The 25233-nt window shown below is 41.1% G+C and overlaps 1 protein-coding gene across 2 annotated transcripts in view; it reads right to left on the minus strand.

The window, feature by feature from the left end:
• Window positions 1–25233, minus strand: part of QNG1 (Q-nucleotide N-glycosylase 1) — a gene marked incomplete at its 5' end in the record, with an annotated part of 112945 nt that overhangs the window by 61685 nt on the left and 26027 nt on the right. For both annotated transcript variants that reach the window (XM_080668370.1, XM_080668371.1), the window contains 3 exons: window positions 2169–2375; window positions 14370–15328; window positions 21042–21242. In XM_080668370.1, coding sequence (XP_080524496.1) covers window positions 2169–2375; window positions 14370–15328; window positions 21042–21242 — 1367 coding nt within the window. The remainder of the gene's footprint in view (window positions 1–2168; window positions 2376–14369; window positions 15329–21041; window positions 21243–25233) is intronic.

Consider the following 25233-nt stretch of genomic DNA (forward strand, 5'->3'; position numbering starts at 1 on the left):
TCCTTTTCATGACACCACATTTCATCAAATCTAAAATGCCATCAACACCATTATTTTTATAGCACCAAGAAGGAAAAAAAAACTGTCAAACTATGACATAAAAAACTGTCAAACCATCAACCATAAAACATATCCTGCCACCAAAGATGATAACATGTGATAGTTTAAATCTTATAATCAATGAATTATGGTAGGTTTTCATCAGCATTTGTGTTTTTATACTAAATCTAACTAATGACTGGGACCACCTTTGTAATTTATTTTTTTCCAAAGTGCCTTTTTAGTATGTACAACATTGGCTTTTGGTTTTAATTAAATCATATTTCAATGTTTAAAAAGTTAGAAATCTCTATTATATTTTAAGTTTAAATCAAGATTCAATTTAGCATTTCATCAGATCAATTTTTGGTATTTATTGAGACAATGAGTTTTTCTTCTTTTTTTCATATTAATTTAGTACATAATATTAGTACTTTTCTTTTATTTACCTGTATACTATTTGCAAAGATATGTGTACCCCTAGCCTGGTTGGTGCAGCTCAATGGTTTAGGGTCGACCCATGAATCAAGAGATCACTGGTTTAATTCCCAATCAGGGCACATGCAGAAGGCAGATAATCGATGTCACTCTCGCATCAATGTTTCTATCTCTCTATCCCTCTCTCTTCTTCTCTCTCTAAAATCCATAAAAATATATTTTAAAAATAGATAAAGAAAATAAAAAAGAGACCAAGAGAGGGGGAGAATAAGTATGTGTAACTTCCGTAATAAAAAAAACCCCAAATGTTATTTAAAAAAAAAAATGGAACCAGAAATACTTTCACATAACTAACCAATATAAAAAAACAGAAAATTAAATATAGATGACTTAACATGTAAGTATTAAACTGAAATAACAGACTACGTGAATTATGTGAAGAATTTATCTTTCTCCCTAAATGTTTTATAAAAAGGTACCATATATTCAACCAGAAGGAAAATGTTGATGGTTCTACAAAGTAAAACTGAAATTAATAACAACAATGATTTCATTTTTAATTCAATTACTCAAAATTGAAAACCATAGAGAATAACATCTGTCTGTCTTAATCACTCTGAGGTACTGAACCTGGGACATAGTAAAGGCACCCCATGGACATCTATTGAGGACACAATGTACTAGGCAATTTCAGAGTCATCATCTCATGTAAATCCTCCACACACACCCATTCTGACATATAAGGAACCTGGGGCTCCCACAGGTTTAGTCATATGCAGGCCTATGCAATAGAGCTGGTGTTCACCCCAAGCCTTCCTGATTGCAAAGTCTATGACACCTAGCATATTTCATATCCCTTTTACTATAATCATCACATAGATCTCAAACAAATCATCTCCATAAAAATAACAGAAGCCAAATTCATGAGTCTGCTAGTCTTTTCCATGTACAGATAACTTGATGATTTTTTAAGAGAAATGTGTGTGCATATATTTACTACACACATATTCATAATTAAAAAAACAAAAGTTCAGCCCAGCTGATGTTGCTCTGTGGTTGAGCATTGACCTATGAACCAGGAGGTCAGTTTGATTCGCGGTCAAGGCATATGCCCGGGTTGTGGGCTTGATCCCCAGTAGGAGGCAGCCAATCAATGATTTTCTCTCATCATTGATCTTTCTCTCTCCCTCCCTCTCTCTTCCTCTCTAAAATTAAAAAATATGTATATATTTTTTAAAAAGTTCATACAGATCTTTATACAATCTTGAAGTGTCAGCTTGGCAAGACTGAGTAACACATAAATGTCATTTTGAAAATAGTAAGACAAACCAAATAAGTAAAAATAAATACCCTCCAACCTCATCTCAACTTGGTGTGGTTAAAGAAAGAAAAAAATTCATGAAGATATCAGACTTTCTAATCATGACTAAAAATATGATGGCAAAGAATAACTTTTTCTCCTTGATGAATGTAGATGTTACCTTCAACTATTCTTTCTAAATATAACTATTCTCCTATTTATTGTTTTTTATTAAAAAGAAGCATTATATGATTAAAAGAAAATACACAAGTCCATTAAAACCAAACAGAAACCAAACTACGTGCTGAGACTGTACAAATACACTGTGATATTTTATTACACATAATATTTTTAAGATCTTAAATATAAGAGATTAATGTTTAGACTTTACCTTCCTGACATCTGATCTTTCTGGGATATAAATATAACGTCCCAAACGAGCATCAAATGGTACAGTATATGGTCTCTTTTCTGGTATCCTAGCATCTGGGCCATCTCCACAAATTTCCTTAGCTGAAGAAGTCATTGACAGGTTAAGTTTTGTTGGTTCTCCACTCAGTTGATCCAGAAGAAGTTGTTGTTCTATTAATTTTTCATTCTTTGTAGAAGAAAGATGAGAATTTAAAAAACAGAAATCCAGGGAGATGAGAATTTTAAAAATAAAGATCCTCAATATGTGTATAAATGATAAAAAAATGAATTGTACATTGACCAAAATCACAACTACAAATCACAATTACCTTAACAGTACAGTAAAACCTCATTATCCAAAGACTAGCCTTCTGGTGTTCACAAATATCAAGGACTGTTCTGATTGGTAAACACTTTTGAGTAATAAGCAGCAACAAACACAGCAGAGAGTTAAATACTCAAAAAAAAGGCCCCATACACTGTGTTTGGTTGATTTGCCAACCTGAACCACTCTGATTAGCTGATCTTTATAAAAATTTGGGCTTTCTGAGTGAAATCAAGAAGTAACAAGAGACAAGAAAGTTGAAAAGTGGAGGAAAAGCTGCAAATAGCAGAGGTGGCAGCAAAAGAGACAGCAGATGCAGTGAAGTGAAAGCCTTTATTCAGTGAAAAAAAAAAAAAAAAGGCCAAAGCACAAAAAGATAAAGGTAGACAAACAATAGTTATTCACACTTGGGTACATAGTAGACATTTTCTCAAAAATGAAAACCATCATTTTCAAGGGAAACAACTAACAGTATTTGTTATAAATTCTAAAACTCGGGTGTCATGCAAAAATTAGAATTTTGGAAAACATTTCTGCTATTGTGAGCATGAGGACAGCTTCTAATACTTAAAGACTGCTGTTGAGATCAGTGGTGATAGTAATGAATGTGATTTTTTGATATTGTATAATGAAATGTGTCAACATCTGGAAGGTCTGCATATTTTCCAAATGCCCAATGCATGATGATTCAAAATCAGATGTGGATAAAAGGTCCATTCAAAGTACAAGATAGGGAGGGACCAATGACTTTTAATGTACAGATCTTTTTCTAAAACTTTTTTTTCATTATTGATTAAGGTATTACATATGTGTCCTTATCACCCCATTAACCCCCACCCCCACACCAACTCATGCCCTCACCCCCCTGGTGTCTGTGTCCATTGGTTAGGCTTATATGAATGTATACAAGTCCTTTGGTTGATCTCTCCCCTTTAACCCTCCCCTACCTTCCCTCTGAGGTTTGAGCATCTGATCGATGTTCCTGTCTCTAGATCTGTTTTCAAATATATTTTATTGATTTTTTACAGAGAGGAAGGGAGAGGGATGGAGAGTTAGAAACATCGATGAGAGAGAAACATCGACCAGCTGCCTCCTGTACACCTCCCATTGGGGATATGCCTGCAACCAAGGTACATGACCTTGACCAGAATCGAACCTGGGACCTCTCAGTCCGCAGGCCGACGCTCTATCCACTGAGCCAAACCAGTCAGGGCTCTAGATCTGTTTTTGTTCATCAGTTTATATTGTTCATTATATTCCACAAATGAGTGATATCGTGTGATATTTATCTTTCTCTGACTGGCTTATTTTGCTTAGCATAATGCTCTCCAGGACCATCCATGCTATTGCAAATGGTAGTTCCTTCCTTTTTAAAGCAGCGCAGTATTCCACTGTGTAGATGTACAACAGTTTTTTTTAAGTCTTTATTGTTCATATTATTACAGTTGTTCCTCTTTTTTCTCCCCATAGCTCCCCTCCACCTGGTACCCACCCCACCCCATGCCCTTGCCCCCCCCCCCCCCATTGAGCTCATCCATACATGTTTGATTTTTGTCGTCTCTCCTGGTACCCGCCCACTCCCTTCCCAAGAATTGTCAGTCCACTCCCTTTCTATGCCCCTGATTCTATTATATTCACCAGTTTATTCTGTACATATTTTTTTCACTCAATTTTTAGATTCACTTGTTTATAGATATGTATTTGTTGTCACTTTGTTGTTCATAATTTTTATCTTTACCTTTTTCTTCTTCTTCCTCTTCTTAAAGAATACCCTTCAGCATTTCATATAATACTGGTTTGGCGGTGATAAACTCCTTTAGTTGTTCTTATCTGTGAAATCTTTATCTGACCTTCAATTCTAAATGATAGCTTTGTTGGGTAATCTTGGTTGTAAGTTCTTGCTATTCATCACTTTGAATATTTCTCGCCACTCCTTTCTGGCCTGCATAGTTTCTGTTGAGAAATTAGCTGACAATCGTATGGGTACTCCCTTGTAGGTAACTAACTGTTTTCCTCTTGCTGTTTTTAAGATTCTTTGTCTTTTGCTCTTGGCATTTTAATTATGATGTGTCTTGGTGTGGTCCTCTTTGGATTCCTCTTGTTTGGGGTTCTGTGCACTTCCTGGACTTGTAAGTCTATTTCTTTCACCAGGTTGGGGAAGTTTTCTGTCATCATTTCTTCAAATAGGTTTTCAATATCTTGCTTTCTCTCTTCTTCTGGTACCCCTATAATTCGGATGTTGGGACACTTGAAGTTGTTCCAGAGGCTCCTTGCACTATCTTCATATTTTTGTATTCTTTTTCTTTTTGGTTTCCCCGTTGGGTGTTTTTTGCTTCTTTGTATTTCAAATCTTTGACTTGATTCTTGGGATTCTCTAGTCTGCTGATGGATCTCTGTATATTATTTTTTATTTCAGTCAGTGTATGCTTAATTTCTAATTGGTCCTTTTTCATATCCTTGAGGATCTCACTAAATTTCTTGGAGGTCTCTAGAAGGTTCTCGAGTAACCTTATAACTGTGCTTTTGAACTTTATATCCAGTTTGCTTTCCTCCATTTCTTTCATTTATGACCTGTTTGTCTCCGCATTTTGGCTGCTTCCCTGTGTTGATAGGGTGGCTTTGTATGCTAGGTGTCCTATAGGGCCCAGTGGCCCAGCCTCCCGTCACGTGAGGTGGACACTCTTGGTGCACCCTTTTGTGGGCTGTGTGCACAGTCTTGTTGTAGTTAAGCCTTGATTGCTGTTGATATCACTAGGCGGAATTGACCTCCAGAACAATTGGCTGTGAGGACCAGTTGTGTCTACAATGGGAGAACTGTTGTGTTGGAGACACCCTTATGGGGCGGACTTGCTTCAGTGGGGCTTTGGTGCTCACTGAGTCTGCCCCCTGAGTGTGTCTCTTATGGATCTGAAGAGTTGTAATCTGGTGTGGTCTCACTTTGACCACTGGGTGCACTGGCTCTTGGATCTCCAAGGAGGTGGTAAGTCAACCCCTGCCTGAGGCTACCCAACAGGAGCTACAGAGAGATCTGCAGTTTCCTCCTTAGTTTGGGGTTTGGAGGTGCCCAGAGGAGGCACAGCTGTGAAGCAATGCAGGCTGATGATGGGCCTTAGGCAGTCTTTTGGAAGCTTTGGGGTTCCTTGACCCAGCTGCAGTTTGTTAGGTTAGGCTGCAAAAGGCCAGGCCATTCATATGCAAACGCCTCTGCACTCATCTTGGGTGGGGTTGTAAATTGAGTGGGGCATGGTCTCAGGGAATCACAGGGCTGAGAAAACAGCAATGGCTTCCCATCAGCCCTGCCCCAAAGAGGCTCCCGGGTCTCTCTGTCCCTCGGGCCCGTGCAGGAACAATGAACGCTGCAACCACCTCTGAGAGAAAGCCGCCCTCGTGTTCCAGCCCGATGCCAAACAGTCCAGTTTCTCCCCGAATGAATCTGGGTCCCAAGAGTCTCACCTGGTACTGGAATTCAGAGCAGTCGGGAGCTAGTATCTCCCTTTGCATTGAAAAAGACCACATGCCGAAACCAGTTTGGCTCAGTGGATAGAGAGTCGGCCTGCGGACTGAAGGTCCCGGGTTCGATTCCGGTCAAGGGCATGTACCTTGGTTGCGGGCACCTCCCTGGTGGGAGGTGTGCAGGAGGCAGCTGATTGATGTTTCTCTCTCATCGATGTTTCTAGCTCTCTATCCCTCTCCCTTCCTCTCTGTAAAATGTCAATAAAATACATTAAAAAAAATGAAAAAGACCACAGCGTACTCAGTTTCCAGCCCGTTTCCGTGCGCGCCTCCATACCTTCACTCTTCTGCACTTCTGGACCTCCTACCAGTCTTGATGTGCTTTTCTCTTACTTCTTGTTGTAGAACTTCCTCTCAGCCAGCCTTCCTGTGGTTCTGGATAATATCTGTTTTTTCTTTTAGTTGTAGTTTTGATGTGGTTGTGTGAGACAGCAAGTTCAGGTGTTTATCTATGCCGCCATCTTGGTTCCCCTTTTACCACAGTTTTTAATCCACTCACCTGTTGATGTGCACTTAGGCTGTTTCCAAATCTTAGCTATGATAAATTGTGCTGCTATGAACATAGGGGTGCACATATCCTGATGGTGTTTCTAGTTTCTTGGGATATATTCCTAGAAGTGGGATCACTGGGTCAAATGGAAGTTCCATTTTTAGTTTTTTGAGGAAACTCCATACTGTTCTCCACAGTGGCTGCACCGGTGTGCATTCCCACCAGCAGTGCACGAGGGTTCCTTTTTCTCCACATCCACACCAGCACTTGTCGTTTGTTCATTTGTTGACAATAGCCAATCTGACAGATGTGACATGGTACCTTAATGTCATTTTGATTTGCATCTCTCAGGTGATTAGTGACTTTGAACATGTTTTCCTATGTCTCTTGGCCTTCCTTATGTCCTCTTTTGAAAAGTATCTATTTAGGTACGTTGCCCATTTTTTGATTGAGTTGTTTACCTTCCTTTTGTTAAGTTGTATGAGTTCCCTGTAAATATTGGAGATTAAACCCTTATCGGAAATAACACTGACAAATATGTTCTCCCATGCAGTGGGCTTTCTTGTTGTTTTGCTGATGGTTTCTTTTGCTGTGAAAAAGCTTTTTATTTTGATGTAGTCCCATTTGTTTATTTTCTCTTTAGTTTCCATTGCTCTAGGAGCTGTATTGGTAAAAAAATTGCTTTGGCATATGTCTGAGATTTTGCTGCCTGTTGATTCCTCTAATATTTTTATGGTTTTCTGTCTTACATTTAAGTCCTTTATCCATTTTTAGTTTGTTTTTGTGTATGGTGTAAATTGGTGGTCTAGTTTCACTTTTTTGCATGTATCTGTCCAATTTTCCCAACACCATTTGTTGAAGAGACTGTCTTGACTCCATTGTATGTTCATGCCTCCTTTGTCAAATATTAATTGAGCATAGTGGTTTGTGTCGATTTCTGGATTCTCTATTCTATTCCATTGATCTATATGACTGTTCTTGTGCCAGTACCAGGCAGTTTTGAGAAGGGTGGCTTTGTAATCCAACTTGATATGTGGTATTGAGATCCCTCCTACTTTGTTCTTCTTTCTGAGGATTGCTGCAGCTATTTGGGGTGGGTCGTGTTTTCTTATCCACTCAGTCACTCGATATCTTTTGATTGGAGCATTTAGTCCATTTACATTTAAAGTTATTATTGTTAGGTACTTGTTTGTAGCAATTTTTATTTTTTTTAAATATATTTTATTGATTTTTTACAGAAAGGAAGGGAGAGGGATAGAGAGTTAGAAACATTGATGAGAGAGAAACATCGATCAGATGCCTCCTGCACACCCCCTACTGGGGATGTGCCCACAACCAAGGTACGTGCCCTGACCGGAATCGAACCTGGGACCTTTCAGTCCACAGGCTGACGCTCTATCCACTGAGCCAAACTGGTTTCGGCACCATTTTTATTTTTTTGTGCCTGTGTTCCTTCTTCCCTTTTTATTTCTTCTTTTTACACCAGTCCCTTTAGCATTTCTTGCATTGCTGGTTTGGTGTTGATAAACTCCCTTAGCCTTTTTTTTAATCTGTGAAGCTTCTTATTTTCCCTTCAATTTTGAAATGATAGCCTTGCTGGATAGAGTAATTCTTGGATTCAGTCCCTTGCTTTGCATCACTTTGTATACTTCCTTTCATTCCTTTCTGGCCTGATGTTGAGAAATCATTTGATAATATAATGGGAGATCCCTTGTAACTTCCTGTTTCTCTCTTGTACCCTTTTAAGGTTCTCTCTTTTTCCTTAACATTAGCTATCGTAATTATGACGTGTCTTGGTGTGGGTCTTTTAGGGTTCATCTTATTTGGGACTCTCTGTGCTTACATAATTTTTTTCTTCCCCAAATCAGGGAAGTTTTCTGACATTATATCTTCAAATAGGTTTTCTAACCTTTCCTCCTTTTCCTGTCTTTTTGGCACCCCATTATACACAAGTTGCTTTGTTTCATTTTGTTCCAAAGCTCCCTTAGGCTCTCCTCCTGCCTTTTGATTTTTTTCTCCAATTGCAGTTCAGATTGGGTGTGTTTTGCTTTCCTGTCTTCTAATTCATTAATTCTGTCCTCCGCTTCTCCCAGTCTACTGTTGAAAGCTTCCATTGAGGTTTTTATTGTAGCTATATCACTCTTTATTTCTTCCTGATTCTTACATAGGTTGTTGATTTTCTCATCCATCCGGTTTATAAATTGTATGTCCCGTACTCTGAATTCTTTTTCTAACAAATTGCATGCCTCAGTTTCATTTAATTCCTCTTCTGGTGATTCCTCTTTTTCTTTCCTTTGGGGTTTTTTTGTCTCCCCATTTTTTAAAATAAATCTTTATTGTTCACATTATTAGTTGTTCCTCTTTTTCCCCCGTAGCTCCCCTCCACCTGGTTCCCACCACACTCCCTGCCCTTACGCCCCCTCACTGTCCTCGTCCATAGGTGTACGATTTTTGTCCAGTCTCTTCCCACACCCCCCTCACCCCCTTCCCCCCAAGAATGGTCAGTCCACTCCCTTTCTTTGCCCCTGATTCTATTCTGTTCACCAGTTTGTTCTGTTTGTCAGATTTTTTATTTACTTGCTTTTTAGATTCACCTGTTGATATGTATTTGTTGTCACTTTGTTGTTCATAATTTTTATCTTTACCTTTTTCTTCTTCTTCCTCTTCTTAAAGAATACCCTTCAGCATTTCATATAATACTGGTTTGGTGGTGATGAACTCCTTTAGTTGTTCTTATTTGTGAAGCTCTTTATCTGACCTTCAATTCTAAATGATAGCTTTGCTGGGTAGAGTAATATTGGTTGTAGGTTCTTGCTATTCATCACTTTGAATATTTTTTGCCATTCCTGTCTGGCCTGCATAGTTTCTGTTGAGAAATCAACTGACAATCGTATGGGTGCTCCCTTGTAGGTAACTAACTGTTTTTCTCTTGCTGCTTCCAAGATTCTCTCTTTGTCTTTTGCCCTTGGCATTTTAATTATGATGTGTCTTGGTGTGGTCCTCTTTGGATTCCTCTTGTTTGGGGTTCTGTGCACTTCCTGGACTTGTAAGTCTATTTCTTTCACCAGGTGGGGGAAGTTTTCTGTCATTTCTTCAAATAGGTTTTAAATATCTTGCTTTCTCTCTCCTTCTGGTACCCCTATAATTCGGATATTGGGACACTTGAAGTTGTCCCAGAGGCTCCTTGCACTATCTTCATATTTTTGGATTCTTTTTTCTTTGCTTTTCTGGTTGAGTGTTTTTTGCTTCTTTGTATTTCAAATCTTTGACTTGATATTTGGGATTCTCTAGTCTGCTGTTGGATCTCTGTATATTATTCTTTATTTCAGTCAGTGATGCTTAATTTCTAATTGGCCCTTTTCCTATCTTTGAGGATCTCACTAAATTTCTCAGAGGTCTCTAGAAGATTATTGAGTAACCTTATAACTGTGGTTTTGAACTCTATATTCAGTTTGCTTTCCTCCATTTCTTTCATTTGTGACCTGTTTCTTTGTCTCCGCATTTTGGCTGCTTCCCTGTGTTGATAGAGTGGCTTAGTGTGCTAGGTGTCCTATAGCGCCCAGTGTCTCAGCCTCCCCAGTTACCTGAGGTGGACACTCTTGGTGCACCATTTTGTGGGCTGTGTGCAAAGTCTTGTTGTAGTTAAGCCTTGATTGTTGTTGGTATCACTGGCAAGCCAACTGGCTGTTGAGGACCAGTTGTGTCTACAATGGGAGAACTTCTGTGCTGGAGACACCCTTATGGGGCAGGACTTGCTTCTGTGGGGCTTCGGCGCTCACTGAGTCTGACCCGAGTATGTGTCTTATGGATGTGAAGAGTTGTAATCTGGATGGTCTCACTCTGACCACTGGGATCTCAAAGGAGGTGCAAAGTCAGCCATTGCCTGAGGCCACCCAATAGGAGCTACAGTGAGATCTTCAGATTCCTCCTCTTTGTTTGGGACTTGGAGGTGCCCAGATGAGGCCCAGATGTGAAGCAATGCAAGCTGCTGTCCAGCCTTGGGCCTTCTTTTGGAGGCTCTGGGGCTCTCTGACCCAGCTGCAGTTTGACAGGTTTTTAGGCGGAAAAAGGCCAGGCCATTCATATGCAAAAGCCTCTGCACACAGCTTGGGTGGGGTTGTAAATTGAGTGGGGCATGGTCTCAGGGAATCACGGGACGAAGCAAACAGCAATGGCTTCCCATCAACCCTGCCCCAAAGAGGACCCCGGGTCTCTGTGTCCTGCGGCACAGTGCAGAAACAATGATTGCTGCAAGCACCTCTGAGAGAAAGCCGCCCTCGTGTTCTGCCCTGATGCCAGACAGTCCAGTTTCTCCCCGTATGAGTCTGGGTCCCCAGAATCTCGCCTGGAACTGGAGTTCAGAGCAATCGGGAGCTTGTATCTCCCTTCAGATTCAAGAAGACAACAGCGTACCCAGCAGCCAGCCCCTTTCGAGTGCGCCTCTGTACCTCCACACTTCACTTCCGCACCTCCTACGGATTCAATGCGCTTTTCTCTTTCCTTCTAGTTGTAGAATTTCCACTCAGCCAGCCTTCCCGTGGTTCTGGATGATATTCATTTTGTGTTTTAGCTGTAGTTTTAATGTGATTATGCATGGCAGCAAGTTCAGGTGTTTACCTATGTCGCCATATTGGTTTTTTCTGTCTCCCCATTTTTGCTGTTTCTTTCTGGCCCTGGGCTACCTGCTTGGTGTCTAAGGGGTTGAGGCCCCTCACAGTGCAATGGCTGTGGACTCGCTAGCCCCAGGAGCTGGGTCTCCCTTGAGTTTCACACCTTTTCTGTCCCTGCTCTGAGTTGTATCCCCTTCTCTCACAGTTGTGGTCCCTCAATTATCCGTTTCTCCAGGTTGGTGGGGGCGGGTGCCCAGTACCCCTAGTGTGTGACTCTCTGTGAGAGCCCAGAGCCCTCTGGCATGCAGTTCACTGTGCTCCTTTAGCCCCTAAGGCAGGATGTTACCATAGGTCCCTCTGGCAGGGCACTTGCAGTGTGGACCTGTGACCTGTGATTTGGCACACCAAGTCGTGCCAGTAGCTCTGACCTGGGCTGTGGGTAGGGCGTGCGCCAGGTGACGGCTCTGTCTGTCCTGGGGACAGGGTGTACACTAGCAGAAGGCTCTGTCTGTGCTGGTGGCAGAGCACACACTGGCTCAAGGTTCTGTCTCAGCCAGATGCTAGCCCACTCTGGGCTGCAGCTGTCTGTGGAGTGGGGTGTGTCCCAGCCAAAGGGTCTGTCTGTGCTGGCGGTGGAGCCACTGAGTCTATGCCGGGGCCTGGGCGCCTGCCCTGAAGGGCTCTTCCTATGCTGGTGGCTGGGTGCCTCAGTCTGTGCCAGAGGCAGGATGCTCACCCTGCAAGGGCTCTGCCTAAGATGGAGGCGGGGGAGCAAAGCTGGTGGCATTGAGCACTCAGGCTGTGCCAGAGGCAGGGTGCTGGCCCTGTGCAGGATTTGCCTAAGTTGGCGGAAGAGCGCAAAACTGGTGGCAGAGCATGCTCAGTCTGCACAAGGGGCGGGGCCCTCACCCTGTGCCCTGTGAGGGCTCTAAGCTGGCTGTGGAGCATGCTCAGTCAGTGTCAGGGGCAGGGCGCTCACCTAGCTAGGGTTCCGTCTGGGCAGGGGTGTAGGATACACTGGGCTGAGGTTCTGTATTGGTATCAGGGATGGAGCGGGGAGTGGGGAACCCGTAGCTTGCACTCACAGCGCGAGGACCTGAAGCGTGGGATCCTGGGACGCTGGGTTTGGGCTCTGGTTAGGAGACTCAGCTCCGGAGGTCTGTCTGATGCGCTCCCACAGAAGTCATCGGGGACCCACGTCGCAGTACCGTGTTGCTCACTGCTGGGGCACGGTGGTGGTTCCACGCGGGTTATAGCTGGCAAGCGGCTCCCTGCCCAGGTCCGGGGGTGCTGCCCAAGGTCAGTCCGGATGTTGGTGAGGCAGCACTCCTGGCCTCCTTTGCTCCCCTCTACAAGATGGTGTGCTTTCCGCACCAAAGCCAAACCAGAGTTGGGGTGCCCAAGGCGGTAGCAAGGGCTCCCCATCCAGACGAGCCCAATCTGCCAGTCCCTGGTATTCCTGAGATATCTATCTGTCCCTCACTCACCCATGCACACACCACATACTTCCCCACATGCTCCTCTCGCTTCTTTACTGTCACTCTCTCTCCCTGCTGTCCTATCAGCCGCCATCTTCTGAATTCTAATGTACAAATCTTAATGTAATAAAATAGTTTCAAATCCGACATTGCAAGTAATCTTTAGGAAATTTCTACTTGTTGAGTTTGAGTGTGATTTCAAAGAATATCCACAATTATCTAAAAAAGGCATTAAATATTCTCTCCTTCTAATTACAAATCTATATGATGCTGGATTTTCTTCATATATTTCAACTAAAACAACATATTGTGACAAACTGAATGCTGAAGCAGATATGAAAATTTACCTGTGTTCTATTAAGCCAGATATTAAAGAGATGTGCAAAAAATGTAAAACAATTTCACTTATTAATTTTTTGGTTTCTGGAAATATTATTGTTCATGAAAAATAGTCTATATATTATCATGTAATCAGATTATTGTTATTTTTTTAATAAATTAATAATTATTTTTTTTGTTTTAATTCTAATATGGTAAATATCAATAGATACAATGGTGGAACTTGATTTTAAGAAACCTGCAAACAGCCCTAGCCTGTGTGGCTCAAATGGTTGGAGCATCATGCCATGCACCAGAGGGTCGTGGGTTCAATTCCCGGTCAGGGCACATACCTAGGTTGCGGGTTCGATTCCAGTCAGGGGGTGTATAGGAGGCAACTAATCAATGTATCTCTTTCATCAATGTTTCTCTTTCTCTCAAATCAATAAAAAATAATAATAAAAAGAAACCTGTGAACAAAATTTCAATGACTGCTATAATAAAGAATATATAACTGGCTTTTTCCCAATACATATAAAAAGGTATTGAGAAAAGATTTCTAACTAGACAGCTATGTTTTAAACTATTTTTACATTTTAACTATGTTTTCCTACTTTAAAAATCTGGCAAAACATCTATTTGCCCACCAAACTGCAAACTCCACATGTCTTGCTATTTATTACCTCTCCTATGACACAATCTTTACTCAATAAATGTTTTTTTAATGAAAAGTGGGGAAATGTAATTCTAAACTCAATGTAAATGCAATACATATAACACATACATGCACATATCTACATTTCTTAAATATTACCAAATATGATGATTTTGCTTCTTTAAAAAAAAATCGTACTCCAAATTCAAGGGATGAAGTATTTTTTCTTTCAAGAACCACTGACTATAGAGGGATAAAACTCAGTTAAAGTATAACTTAATTTTGTTTCTTAAACTATTTCTTTTTTTTTTTTAAATATATTTAATTGATTTTTTTACAGAGAGGAAGGGAGAGGGATAGAGAGTTAGAAACATCGATCAGCTGCTTCCTGCACACCCCCTACTGGGGATGTGCCCGCAAGCAAGGTACATGTCCTTGACCAGAATCGAACCTGGGACCCTTCAGGCCGATGCTCTATCCACCGAGCCAAACCGGGTAGGGCTGTTTCTGAAACTATTTCTTTCCATCCTCTAAATTTAATGACCAGGTCCACAAGATTGTACTTAATAAACATAACAACTTAAAATAGGTTTTACAGGAGAAAAAAGGAGGAGCCAGGAAAGGTATGAATATGAGGAGAAAGAATAGGAAAAGGGAGAAACAGAGCAAAGGCAAATGAGATTTTACCTATAATCCTTTTAAAACTTTTCTGACATTCTACAGCGACTTTTACTTGCCCCAAATAAATTTAGTCCTTAAACACATTATTTTATAAAAGCAGTGTCTATGTACCTGGCATTTCTTCAGCTCTCGCTTCAGTTGGTTAACTCTAATATGCTGTTTTCCTTCTTCCAGGTTTCCAATGCCTTGGCTTCCTCTGAATGAGCTGGGAATCGCCTTCCTGACCTCCTGGGTCATGTTAAACCACTCCTGCAGCTTCTGTTGCTGATTTTGGTTTAGACTGACAGTATCTTTTAACTCCACCAGGAGGGTGAAGGCTTCCTCTATACAATGTTGGTAACCCAGACATTCTCCTTGGAGCTGAGCTACTTGTTCCTCAAGAGAAAGGATCCTGTTATCAGGAGTCCCCTCTCGATGGATCTGGCTGGTTTGGCTAATATTATTAGCCCGCTGACTTTGCAAAGCTTCTCGAAGCAACTTAATCTCAAATTCCATTTCATCCATCCGGTCTGACTCGGGGCTGAAGTTTAAGGTGGGTTTGTTCCTGATGTTGCGTGCTCTATTGGCATATTTGAGAGAATTTAAGGATTCGTCAAAATTCAAGGAAGATGGGCTGACACAAGTGATCATGACAGTCTTGGCAGTGCCTCCCAGGGAATCTTTCAGAAGCCGGGTAATTTTAGCATCCCTATATGGAATATGTGAACTCTTTCTGCGTGGGTCCCCAAGAGCACTTATTACATTTCCTAAAGCCAGCAACCCACTGTTGATCTGAATGGATTCTTTGAACCGTTCGCCAGTATTCCCTGTTTTCGTTACTCTTTCTGATCCAGCCAAATCCACAAAGTGGAACTTTGAGACAATATGCCGACGGGAAGACCACGATCCATCGATAGCTGCCTCTGTATTTTTTTCAACTTGACAAATGCTGATTGTAAAAATTGCATGTGATCTACTGGAGTGCTCATTCATTTGGGTGGTACCTGTATGCCTGGCTGCATTTCCCATCTCCAGGAGGCTCATCACTTCATCTGCACTCTCCACCTGGCATTCCTTGGCCCCGACAATCACTTAAAACAGCAAGTTTTTAAATCAAGTTTTAATCAAAATCCAGTACAGTCAAATTAACCACATAACAGTTATTTGCTAGACTGCCCAGCTAAGATATTCCCTTTAAAAAAATCAACAGTGCCCTAGCTGGTTTGGCTCAGTGGATAGGGCATCAGCCTGTGAGCTGAAGGGTCCTGGGTTTGATTCCGGTCAAGGGCATGTGCCTTGGTTGAAGGCTCCCAGGGCCCTGATGGGGGGCATTCGGAAGGTAACCAGTCGGTATGTCTCTCTCACATCGATGTTTCTCTCTGTCTCTCCCTCTCTCTTCCTCCATCTCTAAAAATCAAAGGAAAAATATCCTCAGATGAAGATTTTTTTAAAAATCAATAGTATTTCAAACAATAGTAACAGCAGCAACATTAATTAATTTTAGAGAATGTCCCAAAGGAACATTTTACAAAGAGTGCTCATTTTGATGTTTAAATTCTAAAAGATATAATACTTTACATAATTTTTAACGATCTGGTTTCTCTGCAGTCACACATTATGCTCAATTCTTTAAAACAGCTAACAAGAGAAAAACTCTTTTTTTTTTTTAATATATTTTATTGATTTTTTACAGAGAGGAAGGGAGAGGGATAGAGAGTTAGAAACATCGATGAGAGAGAAACATCGATCAGCTGCCTCCTGCACACCTCCCACTGGGGATTTGCCCGCAACCAAGGTACGTGCCCTTGACCGGAATCGAACCTGGGACCTTTCAGTCCACAGGCTGACGCTCTATCCACTGAGCCAAACCGGTTTCGGCAAGAGAAAAACTCTTGATTTTAGTATTTGATTTGGAGAACCTAATGGATTATTTTAAAAATAATAAATTAATTAAATATATAATTCAAAAGAATTAATCAGCCCTGGCCAGGTGGCTCAGTTGGTTGGAGTGTAGTCCCATACACCAAAAGGGTGCAGGTTCAGTTGCTGGTCAGGACACATACCTAGGTTTTGGGTTCAGTCCCTGGTCAGGGTGAGAAGGGAGGCAATGGATTGATGTTTCTCTCTCACATCAATGTTTCTTTCTCTCCCTTCCTCTCTCTCTAAAATCAATAAATATATCCTTGAGTGAGGATTAAAAAACAAATAATTAATTAGTAATAGATTCATTTTTTAAAAATAGTTTCTCCTGAATTTTGTTACTATTCAAGCTCTCCTTAGGTTTAAGGGTTTTTTATATTGTGGAATCACATCTAATGACAGATGAAAATTTTAGTGTAAGTAAAGTTATTCATTTTAAAAGCAGGTGTGCCCTACATAATATCAGAGTGCAAGGTAAACAAATGAAATGGCAATTCAAAACAAGCAGAAAATTTCTATTTCAACAACAGAATAAGAACCAACAAGTAACCTAAGCTTACTTTTACCAACATTATGTTTATACCCAAAATTTTAAAAAAAGAGTAGGCAAATTTCAGATTTGAATCAAAGCAGTAAAGCTCCTAATTCTGAGCTCAAATTACAATGGTATACTTCCTTTTTAATCAGATCCCATCATGCCTGTTTCTTTGAAAAATAATCATTTTGCTTATATTATTTCCATCATGCCACCTTTTTTAACAACCTGGTTCATTTAAAGTTCTAAAGTACCTGTACTACAGACAGTGCTAAAATATCAGCAATTATAAAATATGATAACTATAAATCATAGCATAAATTTTATATAACTTTTCTAATGTTTAGATATAGCTTAGGACTAGCTAAGGTTCTCAAGCCCAGCTGCAAATCACCTGGGAGGGAGCTTTATAAAAAAGAAAGCACCGCCGAAACCGGTTTGGCTCAGTGGATAGAGCGTCAGCCTGCGGACTGAAAGGTCCCAGGTTCGATTCCAGTCAAGGGCATGTACCTTGGTTGTGGGCACGTCCCCAGTAGGGGGTGTGCAGGAGGCAGCTGATCTATGTTTCTCTCTCATCGATGTTTCTAACTCTCTATCCTTCTCCCTTCCTCTCTGTAAAAAATCAATAAAATATATTAAAAAAAAAAAAAAAAAGAAAGTACCTGTGCCCAGGTCCCATCCCAGACTAATTCATTAGAATTTCTGAAAAGTTAGGCACAGAAACCAGTACTTTAAAAAAATATATTTTTATTGCTTTCAGAGAGGAAAGGAGAGGGAGAGATAGAAACATCAATGATGAGAGAGAATCATTTATCGGCTGCCTCCTACATGCCCCACACTGGGAATCAAGCCTGCAACCAGGTATGTGCCCTGACCAGGAAGAAATTTTAGTGACTTCCTGGTTCATAGGTTGACACTCAACCACTGAGCAACACCAGCTGGGCACCAATACTTTTTAAAAAGCTTCAAAGGTGATGCTAATTGTGCAACTTCCAGGTTGGATACCAACCACTGCTTCACACAAAGGACTCAATAAATATGTCAAACAAATGCATGTTGTAAGACATTATGTAAGATAATTGGCATTTTGTCTTAACACAATTTGTTACATCCTTCCAAAATTTTTGCAGGATTGATATCAGTCATAGAATATTTTGATCATTAAGTTTATCAGGAGTGACAATGTACCCTTCCATATTGTGTGATGATTTTAAAATAAATGTATTATTTTTGTAATTTTTAATAAAAGATAAAAATATTCAGTAAATATATTTCATGATACAAAAGCTCAAAACACCAGTCTGAATCCTGTCCAGAAAAAAAATAACTATATTGAATTATCTAATCTATAAAAGCCAAGGGACCAAACGGCAGCGGAACGACCAGAATGACTGGTGGCTATGACGAGCACTGTGGCAGCCAACCAGCCAGATTGGGGGCAGAGCCAGCCAGCCAACCGCCCATAGCCCCTCCCCTCTGCCAACTCCACCCCCAATCGGCACCCCTCCCCACCCCCACCCCATCACTGAAGTGTGACCTTCAGTGATTCTAAGTAAGTAAACACTCTCCAGCCATCATAGACCAGGAATCTGAATGACAAGTGATCAGGAGGAAAACAGCTCACGGTCTGGACCATCAGTCAGGTGTCCAGGAGAGGTGCCCAGCACAACCACCATCTCCCTGCATTCTCTCTCCAATGCTTACTACCAAAGAGGGCAGCCACATCACACCACGGGCTCTCTTTAGAGGGTTTGTCAGCAGGGAACTAAACCGCATTACCTGTCTAGAGAGAGGCTTAGAAACGGAAGCTGTAAGTCCCTGACTCTAAAGCGCCTTTGAAGCTTCAACTCATCGGAAAGCCAACAGCAAACCTGTATACACCCTGCAAAGATCTTTGACACTAATAACTCCCTCCCCCCTCTCCCTGCTGGCAACACCCCCGATCGCCCCCCCCAGTGGGGGTGGGTGGCCAGACCCCCACCCATGAACTATTCATGCACCAGGCCTCTAGTAATTTCATAAACTATTATGTATGCTTTCTAAAAACAAACAAAATTTGCCGAAACCGGTTTGGCTCAGTGGATAGAGCGTCGGCCTGCGGACTGAAGGGTCCCGGGTTCGATTCCGGTCAAGGGCATGTACCTTGGTTGCGGGCACATCCCCAGTGGGAGGTGTGCAGGAGGCAGCTGATCGATGTTTCTCTCTCATCGATGTTTCTAGCTCTCTATCCCTCTCCCTTCCTCTCTGTGAAATATCAATAAAATATATTTAAAAAAAAATAAAAAATAAAAAAAAAAAAAAACAAACAAAATTTCTTCAAATGTCCAGGAATGCCAGGGCTGCCAGGACAGAGTCTCTAAGAAGACAAGCTTTACTGCCCCCTACAGGCTGCTGTTTGAATGACTATAGCCATCTTACTTTCCTAGCTGCTAAGAAATTCCCCCAAGAAGTGACTCCATCACCAGGACCCTTTATCTCCCGGAAGGTTCTACTACATGTGTTTTCTAGGAGAGGAAGACATCCAAGAACAGTCACTTGTTATTAATAATTAGAGGCCCGGTACACAAAATTTGTCCAGACCGGGGCGGGGTGGGGGGGGGGAGGTGTGTCCCTCAGCCCAGCCTGCACTCTCTCCAATCTGGGACCCCTCGAGGGATGTCCAACTGCCCGTTTAGGCCTGATCCTGGTGGGACTGAGCCTAAACAGGAAGTTGGACATTCCTCTCACAAACCAGGACTGCTGGCTCCCAACCACTCGCCTGCCTGCCTGCCTGATTGCCCCTAACTGCTTCTGCCCGTCAGCCTGATCACCTCCTAACCACTCCCCTGCCAGCCTGATCAACGCCTAACTGCTCTCCTGCCGGCCCAATTGCCCCTAACTGCCCTCCCCTGCTGGCCTGGTCATCCATAACTGCCCTCCCCTGCCAGCCTGGTCGCCCCTAACTTACCTCCCCCTGCAGGCCCGGTACCCCCCAACTGCCCTCCCCTGCCGGCCCAGTCACCCCTAACTGCTCTCCCCTGATGGCCTGGTCCTCCCCCAACTGCCCTCCCCTGCAGGCCTGGTCCCCCCCCAACTGTCCTCCCCTGCTGGTCTGGGTCCCCCCAAACTGTCCTCTGCAGGCCTGGTCACCCCTAACTGCCCTCCCCTGCAGGCCTGATCGCCCCCCAACTGCCCTCCCTTGCAGACCTGGTCCCTCCCAACTGCCCTCCCCTGCCGGCCATCTTGTGGCGACCATCTTGTGTCCACATGGAGGTGGCCATCTTTGACCACACGGGGGTGGCCATCTTGTGTGTTGGAGTGATGGTCAATTTGCATATTACTCTTTTATTAGATAGGATAGTGAAAATTTTGAAACAGCCTAAATATCCAACATTGAAACAATATTTAAATAAATTATTATAATACATTCAGAAGACAAATTACCACATGACCACTAAGAGTCACAAGGCTGAAAACTATTTAAAACCATGTGAAAATGCTCACAATACAAATATTAAGTGAAAAAATAAGATGTAATACTATATGTAGAGGATTGCAAGTACATTAAAAAGAAAAACACAACTCTACGTACATAGAAAAGAAAACACAACAATAAGAGAAACTATTTTGGGTTCTGGGATCAAAAATAGTCTTTTATTTTCTTCCTTACACTTTTTTATGTTTTCAAAATATCTTATGTTGAATATTTTTCCTTTCAAATAAAAGAAGCAGAAAGTATTATTCTTTAACATACTTGCATTTTAACCCTCCCCTTCTAATCTTTTCCTATTTCCAAACAAATGGATATTTAATGAGATTAATGGTTGCTAAACACAGAAAATCAGACCTTGAGAAGCTCAACAAAGGACAGGTAAATGTTAATATGGAGAATCAAACACATAAACTCTCTACACTAAAAAAAAAAAAAAAAAAATAAGGAAGCAATAGGTATGCTGGGACAAAAATCAAAGAACAAAGGTGAGTTCTAGATCAACCTGGTTGAACACCAAAGGGAGAAGCCATCACCTATCTTGGGGTAACTGAGAGGAAGAAAAAAGCACAAAAATTAATTTAGATTATTTCTCAGTCTCACTTAAGGTCAGTGTCTGGGGTGGAAGGAAATGGGGCATTTTTAGGAACTAAGTATTATTTGAATTACAACTTAATAACATCATCTTGCCTACCAGTTGAACTTCTACTTTTCACCTGGGCAATTTAACTGATATTGTTAATAAGATATTCAATTTTAAAGTAAAAACAAATTCATTTTGCTTCTATGTATTCCTAAAGCTTCTTTGGAATGTGTCCAGAAACTGAATTAAACCATATCTGTTTCTAAAGAAGGCTATCTAGTAAGTAGGCTACTTTACCTGTGTTTCCTTTTTCATCTTCTCGGATGTGAAGATCCTTCACAGATGTCTCCAATTCTAGAAGATCTCTTAGGTCTTCCTTATATACTTCTATATAAGAAACTTTTATTTTAAAGTCAGTGCTAGGATTTTCAGAGGTGTTTTGAAATATTTCTTGGATAGCTCGAGGAATGATACCCTTTTGACCATCTACAACTGAAGCTGAAATTTTAGATAAAAGAAGAGAAAAAAGCACATATGAAACTTAAAATATAAGAAAAGCTACAACATGAAATTGACAATCAATACATTTATTTTCTTACAATTCTCTATATTATAACTCCTTTAAACCATAACTACAAAACTCGTAGTTAAAAATTTTCACATGCATGCCCTTACTCAAAATTTATTCATGCAGTCATTCAACAAATATTTATTTAGTACCTTCTTTTTGCCAGGCAGTATTCTAGGACCCTGGGAACCATTAGTGAACAAAACAGAAGAAAAAAATCCCTGCCCTTGTGGGACTGTACTGAAGATAGACAACAGCAAAAAAGAGTAACTGATAAGTGAATTAAATGGTATGTTAAAAGTGATACGTATATCCAGATAAAAAAACTGAGCAGGGTAAGGGGGAATGGATGTGTAGGTGCATCTAACTGGGAGGTGTTTGCAACGTTAGGTAGGAAAGTCACGATGGGCATCATTGAGAACCTGACATTTAAGCAAAGAGGTGGCAGAGGAACTGTGTGCATATCTGACGGAAGAGTAACCCAGGGAGAGAACAACCAGTACAAAGACGCTAAACTGATGTGATCCATTAGCAAGAAGGCCAGTGTGGCTGAAGCAGAGAGAGCAAGGGGAGAGTGACAGGGGATGAGATCAGAGAGGTGACAGAGCCAGAACATGTAAGTCTGTGTAGACCACAGTAGACCTCGGGTTTTATTCTGTGTGAGAGGATAGTAGTAAGTTGCGATTGAAGAGCAATTTAAGGCGGTGTTTTGCAAATACCGTAAAAGGGCAAGAGTGGATGTGGGGAAACCACTTAGAAGGCTGTGCAGTAATCTGGGAATCAAGAGGGTTGGGCAGGTAAATATAATGTGGCTCACAGCAGGATGGTAGCAGAGAAAGGATGAGAAGTGACCCAATTTGGGATTTATGTTCAAAGGAACATCATTAAGATTCCCTGATAGATTGCATGTGGGATGTGAAAGAAAGCAATGAGTCAAGAATGACTCTAGCCCTGGCCAGTTTGGTCCCAGGTTTGATTCCAGTCAAGGGCATGTACCTCAGTTGCAGGCTCCTCCCTGGCCTGGGCCCTGGTCAGGGCGCATGCAGGAGGCAACCGATCAATATGTTTCTCTCACATCGATGTTTCTCTCTCTTTCCCTCTTTCTCCCACTCTCCCTAAAAACCAATGGAAAAATATCCTCCGGTGAGGATTAACAACAACAACAACAACAACAACAGAATGACTCTAAGGCAGGGGTCCTCAAACATTTTAAACAGGGGGCCAGTTCACTGTCCCTCAGACCCGTTGGAGGGCCGGACTATAGTTTAAAAAAAAAAAACTATGAACAAATTCCTATGCGCACTGTGGGCCCGGGACGAGTCGGCTGCTAAGCAGGACAGGCAGCGGCACCCGGCGGGCCGGATAAATGTCCTCGGCGGGCCGCATGTGGCCCGCGGGCCATAGTTTGAGGACCCCTGAGGGGTTTTGTCTTGAGCCACTGGAGTTGCCATCAACTAATATGGGTAAGAGTGGGGACTAAATTGGTTTGAGGGGAAAATAGCAGAAGTTCACTTTTTGACCAATTAAGCTTGAGGTGTCTGTTAGCATCCAACTGAGATATTTAGTGGCCAATTGCAAAGACTAAACAGGCAGTAGTTGGATATATACGTCCAGAGTTCAAGACAGTAGTCTGGATAGGAGATTTTTTTAAAAAATCAGAAGTCAGCCACATATAGATGATATTCAGTATCATGAGACTAGATGAGATCAGGGAAAAAACAGTCATATACCTCTTTTCCTTCATCACTTCCACAACCCAGAACACAGATCTGCACAACATTATGAATGAACAACAATACATACTAGGGACTCAGATACTTGTACACCAATGTCCATCGCAGCATTATTCACAACAGCCAAAAAGGGGGGAAACTCAAGTGCCAACCAACACAGGAATGAATAAGCAAAATATGACATATAGATAAAATGGAATTTTATTCAGTCACAAAAAGGAATAAAGTTCTGATACATGCTACAAGGAGGATGCCCTTGGAAACAAGTGAAAGAATCCAGACAGAGGAGGACAAATATTATATGATTCCACTTCTAAGCAATATCTAGAAGATGAAAATTCATAGAGAAAGAAAGTAAATTAGAGGTCACCAGGGGGTGGGGAAGGGGAGTTATTTTTCAATGGGTACAGAGTTTCTATTTGTGATGAAAAAAAAAAAAAAGCAGTGATGATTACAAAACAGTAAGATTATGGTTAGATCACTATAATCTTAAAATGGTTAAAATAGTAAATTTTATGTTATCTACACTAATAAAAGAGAAAGATGCAAATTGACCATACCTTCGCAATGCCCACCAGCCAATCAGGAGTGAGTATGCAAATGAACCCAACAAAGATGATGGGTTAATCTGCATACGCAGGCGCCGAGTGGCCAGGGGCGGGACACCTGCGTCGTCGTCACCTACAATGCAGGCGACTCGCACAGCCCCAACCACTCCAGGTCTCTGGGCAGCATGGGAAGGCGGAAAGGCGGCTCGGCCAGAGTGAAGGCGATGCTGGCAGCCAGGGGAAGGAAGGCCCATTCTTGCATGAATCTTCATGCATTGGGTCTCTAGTATATATTTATTTACCATTATGTTTAAAATAGTAAAAAAAAAAAGTACAATATAAAATTTAAAATAAATAAAATAATAAATTGGGACTTAAGGTTAAATAAGTTTCTGTAGGCCAATTTAGAAACAAACCTATCTACCATTTTCAGCATTGTTTCATGGAAAATATAAGCTACAAAATGCTAGTTTACAAATGAACCTTAAAACCAAGTTGTTTCCAAGTTGAAGATTACCAATGTTTAAATTTTTGGCAACAATCATCCTGAAAATCTGAACTTCTATTAAATTGGACTGCCTTTCACCTAACTTAAGATGTAATACTGCCATCATGTGGCATGTACAGGAAGCTGTAGGTTTTCCAATACAAGGGAGAAAGTGGATTCCTTTTTGACAGCTTCCAGGAACAAGATAATAGCAATATCTATAAACCAAAGTATAAGCATTCTGGATTAGCCAGTATGTATAGATGATCATTCCCCACTACAAAAGATAAGAAAAATCCCACAAAAATTCAAAAGACTTATCAAAAAGCTCAATTTCAAATAATATTTATAATAAAGCTTCAATAGTATTTTGGTAACCTATAAATCACATTTCAATGTTAGGCTTATATTCCTGAAATAAGCTATTTCAGAGAGAGAATTTATAAAGTTTTGTACCTCAATAGCCATCCTTTAGCTATATATCATATGCTTTTTAAAGAGTAGAGAAATAAAAGTTTTTAGAGATTAGGCCTAATAAAAGTTGGTACATCCAAGATTCTGAAAAATTGGAAAATGAATTATTAGTTTAAATAAGAATCATATTAAAAAATAAGAAATTTTCATTCTGTCATAGTACCTAGCATGGTGCCCTAGATACTGCAAATGCTCAATAAATTATTGGGTGAAAAAAACCAACATTATTTTCACGGTCAATAATTAAACAGGCTGAAACTGGTTTGGCTCAGTGGATAGAGCGTCGGCTTGCGGACTGAAAGGTCCCGGGTTCGATTCCGGTCAAGGGCATGTACCTTGGTTGCGGGCACATCCTCAGTTGGAGGTGTGCAGGAGGCAGCTGATCGATGTTTCTCTCTCATCGATGTTTCTAGCTCTCTATCCCTCTCCCTTCTTCTCTGTGAAATATCAATAAAATATATTAAAAAAATAATAATAATTAAACAGCAGACAACTAACCCAGAATTGGGAATTTCATGTGATGAAATAATATTCCCAGAATTGGGAATGTCTATCTGGGAAATTGAAAATGCTCACTGGTTCACAGGCTGACGCTCTATCCACTGAGCCAAACCAGTTAGGACCAAAATTTATTTCTAATGGTGGTCTGTTTCTTCTGATAAAGAGCACCTCAGAATAG

The sequence above is a fragment of the Plecotus auritus genome, assembly GCF_963455305.1.
Source record: "Plecotus auritus genome assembly, chromosome: 5".
NCBI classification, from domain to species: domain Eukaryota; kingdom Metazoa; phylum Chordata; class Mammalia; order Chiroptera; family Vespertilionidae; genus Plecotus; species Plecotus auritus.